This window comes from Limulus polyphemus, unplaced genomic scaffold (genome assembly GCF_000517525.1).
Source record: "Limulus polyphemus unplaced genomic scaffold, Limulus_polyphemus-2.1.2 Scaffold3730, whole genome shotgun sequence".
Classification (NCBI taxonomy): domain Eukaryota; kingdom Metazoa; phylum Arthropoda; class Merostomata; order Xiphosura; family Limulidae; genus Limulus; species Limulus polyphemus.
In genome coordinates, this window is record NW_013669340.1 from 41721 (window position 1) to 46611 (window position 4891).

Genomic DNA, 4891 nt, shown 5'->3' on the forward strand with positions numbered 1-4891 from the left:
TATTATATGAAATAGTCTCCATTCTTATCGATGAAGCTTTTCTATCTTACAATCAGGTTGTTAATGCCCTGGTTAAAGAAATCACTTGGCTTTGAAGCAAAAACATGTTGATGTACTCTTTAACCCTTCCATATTTGCACACGTTTTTCCATTAAGGTGGTGTTTCAGTGAAAGAAAAAGATAATATTCTGATGGTGCCATATCTGGAGAATATGGTGGATGGGAGATCACTTCCCAGCCCAACTCCATAATTTTCTATTGAATCAAACGTGCCACATGTGGATGTGCATTGTCTTGGAGAAGAAGAACACTTTTCTGATTGATGAGTGAAGAGCTTTTCTGATGAAGGGCTTGATTTAAACGTTCCATTTGCTGACTATAGATCTCTGCATTGACAGTTTGCTGTGGACTGAGGAGTTGAAAATGAATTACTCCTTTTATGTCCCACCAAATGCAAAGCATCACTTTCTGTGGATGGAGTCCAGGTTTTGGGGTCAGAAGTCGTTTTTGTCTAGGTCAGAGCCATTGTTTTTGGCATTTAATATTTGCATAGAGAATCCGTTTTTCATCAACATGACAATTCTGTTCCAAAATGGTTCACGCGCATTACGCACCAGAAGATACGTTGGAAACGATTATCATTGGAGAGTTAGTGAGGCACCAAAACACCTTCTTTATGGAGTTTTCCCATATTCATTAGATGTTTAGGTATTGTTTCATGAGAGACATGCAATTACACGGCCATTTCCCGAGTTGTTGCCTTGGGTTAGACTCAACAAGCATCTTCAGAGCATCAATATTGTTACGTCTCCGTTTGTTAATTGATTTTGAGTAACATCGTTCCGACGAAACTTAAGCGACACAAGTCCTTTCTTAATAAAACTGGTTTATTCTTTCCGAATATAACTTTACCGATACACTCAACTTCAACAATCGCGCTAAACAAACGCTGTAACGTCTCTCGTGCTCTCTGACTGCAGTTCAATTACTCACTCTCTACACACACATTACATTACCTTCTTTTATATACCAGCCTACCCTATATCTAGTAAGAACTAGAACATTCGCCAAAGTACATGATAGTTCTAGAAACGTTGCGTCACAGTAGTCATGTGACTCGATGACGCAACAATATCAATTCCAACATGGCGGCCCCTGCCATCACAGTTTTAAGGCTAAAGTCATCTGAACGAAATTTGCTGCACCATCGTTGACACTTACGAAAGTTCAAAACATTTCAATAAACTTCATTGATATTCTATGTGACTACAGAGGCGTTGTTTTTCTTCTTGTATTCAAACAGCATTACATGCCGAATGTGTGTCTCGTTGTGTGCCATCACTATAAGGGATTAAAGTATACTAAATTTTACACAATATATAGGCTACACTAACGTGACGTTTAGGCGGTTCGTTTAACTATTATACGTGATGTACGTTTTTTGGGAAGTGGTTAATGAAAGTGTTCCAAAACGCGACATTAATATCTTGACGACCTAATATATTAGTCCTAGTAGTACTAGACCACCAGGGCCAGGAGGTGGATCTCTATAGCTCAAATTTATTAAGCAGGCTACCGTTTTTGTGCACTTGACGAAGGGCTAGCGACAATCTGGAAGTTCAGGTTTTAAATAATTATTTGTATATTTCTAAATTATCACCTTTTAAATATCATATTAACACGTGATTAATCTCCATGAAGTAGCACACAGAGACAATGTAGTAAAGTTTTATTTCGTACTTATACTTACACTGTTACAGCTAAAGTTGAGACCCTTTTTAAGACTTGGACTTTAGTCTTCATTCCGATTCCTACACTATTAATATTATTATTATTAATATTATGCTCTGAACAGCTGTAGTACTGGCGAAAAAGAAAAGAATCTTTAAGTTACCACACATGTATATATATATATGTATATATTATATCTACTCATTAAACAGATGGTTCGCTGTATAATATTACATAATGAATTCGATGGAATGAATTCCACATACATATATTATTTTAGGTTACTATATGGTAAAGTAAAACAGACTCAAAACACAATATATAGTATTCCTATTATTACGAATAGTATTAGTGCTGTACTACGTTCTTACATTCCGCTGCAGAGGTTGTACAATGTATCACACGACAACTACATAGTGTTGTAAATAAACATACTTTAAAACAAACGATACATACACCTTGCCCATCGGAATTGGTTCAAAGTCCGAAGAGGAGAACCTTACGGTTTAGTTCCCTCCCACAATAGTAGTACTAGCACTAGTAACAGTTTTACCAATGTGGCGATTGCTATAATAATAAAGTATAATGCTAGTGCTAGTCAATTGATCAAAGAGAATACTATTAAAGTGAGTACAAGCTAATTGTAAATGTGAAAAATAGACATAAGTTATATTAAATATGAGCTGAGTCACTAAAAAGAAGTAAAAAAGGGGTAAATATTAAATCTAACCATTAAGCTAGTAATAGCTGTAACTTGAAGTGTAAAAACTAAAATTATAAATGTAAAATACCAAAAGTATTTTCTGTGATGCTTAATATTTAGAATTCAAACTATGAACTAAAACTTCATTAAACATATAAGAATGACTTTCCCATTTGTAAACGTAAAGTGTAATCCTTGTTTTTAATAAGAATGCTTATCATTAGCTCAATGCTATGTAACTGGAATTCAATATTTATAATATTTTTACAATCCTAATTCAGTAATTGTAGCAGAAGACACTTTCAATAGTTTTTAATAAATTGCAAGTTATTTCTTGTTACACGTATTGTACTTTTATGCATTTTGTGTCATAACTAAATCTAAAGGTAGGTGAAGAAAGTCATTGAAATTTTAATGATTTAGCCCATAGTGCAGTCATTAAACTATGTGTAGATGCACCATTCCAAATAATTAAATAAAACCTTTTAAAAAACTTTGAAAAGGAAAGTTTACACTTCTAGTCCAGGTAATTTCTCATAAAAATGGCCATAAGATTAAAAGTCAGAAAGTTATTCTGTTTATATCATCCAACAGTGTGATGTTGCTAGTGGTAAGGCTAATACTAATAGGAATTTGAGTTGTATTTACATAAATATCGAACGTAAGCCTAAAAAGGTTATCATTCTATTGTATAGGTCACTGGTTAAGTACTGTGTTTAGTCTTGGGTTCCTTACCTTAAGAATAGCATTGAATTATTGGAAAGGTTATCATTTGAGATCAGGTTAACATGTCTGAAGTTATTTTTTCTTGAAAAAAGAATTTAGAAGGGATCTGATTGAGATGTTCGGGGTTATTAAGGAAAATGATAGTATTGATGCATCATCTGTTTTTTTTGTGCTTTTTTTTCATATTTGATGGTGAGAATGGTAGGACAAGGAGAGACACATTTTGACAGGGTAGAACTAGGAGTATCTTCAGCTAAGACAGTTTTATTTTTCTAACAAGCTGGTTGGCCTTTAGAATGGGTTGACTTCAAGTTTGATGGGGCAGTAAATATAAGGAAGGCTTGATAAGTATTTAAATTATAAGACCTGGCTTTGAGGTTGTTTTTTTTAGTGTATGGGATAGTCTCATTGAACCAAAGCCCCTGTGGAACCTTAAATGTTATGAACATGTTACATTTAGATTTCTTTTGAGTTTTATATATTAAGTAGTTCTAATAATTTTGTATTCAAGTTTTAAGTGTGGCCTTTATTATTCACGTATTAAAAAAACTGAAAAAGTTCTGTGAAATATTCACAGAAAAACAAATTATAGGGTATTTAGCTTGCAGTGTTTGATTGTTGTGTACTTTGGTGAAACTGTCTTTGTAGATGTAGAAGGTTTATAAATTGTTTCCTTGTCTAAAAATGCACAAAAACTCAAATTTATTATACGAGAATATTTATGTTTTTCCAATCTGATTTCCAGTGCTTTTCCATGAATGCAGTTACCAAAGCAGATATAAACACAAATTTTATAATGTTTAAACCAAATTATTTTTAGTATGTTACTGAAGTTGGTATGTATTTGTATTTTTGTAGGATTCAGAATGACAACAACATTTGTGGCTTCTCTGTCTATTCTTTGTATGTTAAGTACATCTACCTCCAGTATTGCAGCTAGACCAAACTTTGTAATATTTTTGGCCGATGACCTAGGTTACGGTGATGTTGGGAGTTTTGGAAATGATACAATCCAAACTTTTAACATTGACAGGATAGCTGCTGAAGGTGTGAAGCTTACCCATCACCTCACAGCAGCTGCAGTTTGTACTCCAAGCAGGGCAGCATTGCTAACTGGAAGATATCCAGTACGATCAGGTATAAATGAATGTGCATTAAAATGTTCTTATATGTCATTTAATGCATAAGAAAACAAAAAAAAAACAATTAAGGTAGAACTTAAAATCCAAATTAAACATATTTAAAAGAGCTTTTATAACTGTAGAAAAATTATTGTTTACAAAGAATGAGATTTCTAAAATGTAAATCTACTATCCCTAAGTTTATATTTACAACCTTTTTATTCCACCACTCAGACTATCTCTGATAATTCAAACATTTGGATCAAGTCACCCCTTATTCTCTGTGGGGAAAATAAATTCTATATTTTGTCTTTTGGTAACTGAAAATTTCTTTAAAATATTAATTTTGAAGTTAATGTGTGTATTGCATTGTTTTATTTTGTAGAGGTAGAAAGAGAACTGTTAACCCTTTCAAGAGGTGTCACTGGTGAGAGGCCATGTTATCTTGTTTGTTGACTCTCATTCAAAATTTTATTGAACTAATATTTCATGAATTTATGTCAATAAGTTTGGTATCAAACTAGATTATAATTCAGATTTTAGTACTACACATTACTCAATTTCTTAATTTAAAATTAAATATTAAAAACACAGATAAACATCGATTTTT

General features: G+C 32.8%; 1 protein-coding gene across 3 annotated transcripts in view; it reads left to right on the forward strand.

Annotated features, from left to right (window-relative positions):
* The first annotated feature begins 1525 nt into the window (after positions 1-1525).
* The window catches only part of LOC106469933 (steryl-sulfatase-like), a 39813-nt gene continuing 36447 nt past the window's right edge, over positions 1526-4891 (forward strand). The window contains exons 1-3 of one of the 3 annotated variants that reach the window (XM_022398505.1): positions 1526-1623; positions 4019-4297; positions 4667-4708. In XM_022398505.1, the coding sequence (XP_022254213.1) occupies positions 4027-4297; positions 4667-4708 (313 nt within the window). In that variant the 5' untranslated portion in view covers positions 1526-1623; positions 4019-4026. Of the gene's footprint in view, positions 1624-2036; positions 2358-4018; positions 4298-4666; positions 4709-4891 lie in introns of those variants that run through there. The other 2 variants (XM_022398506.1, XM_013930454.2) reach the window with 2 other exon arrangements.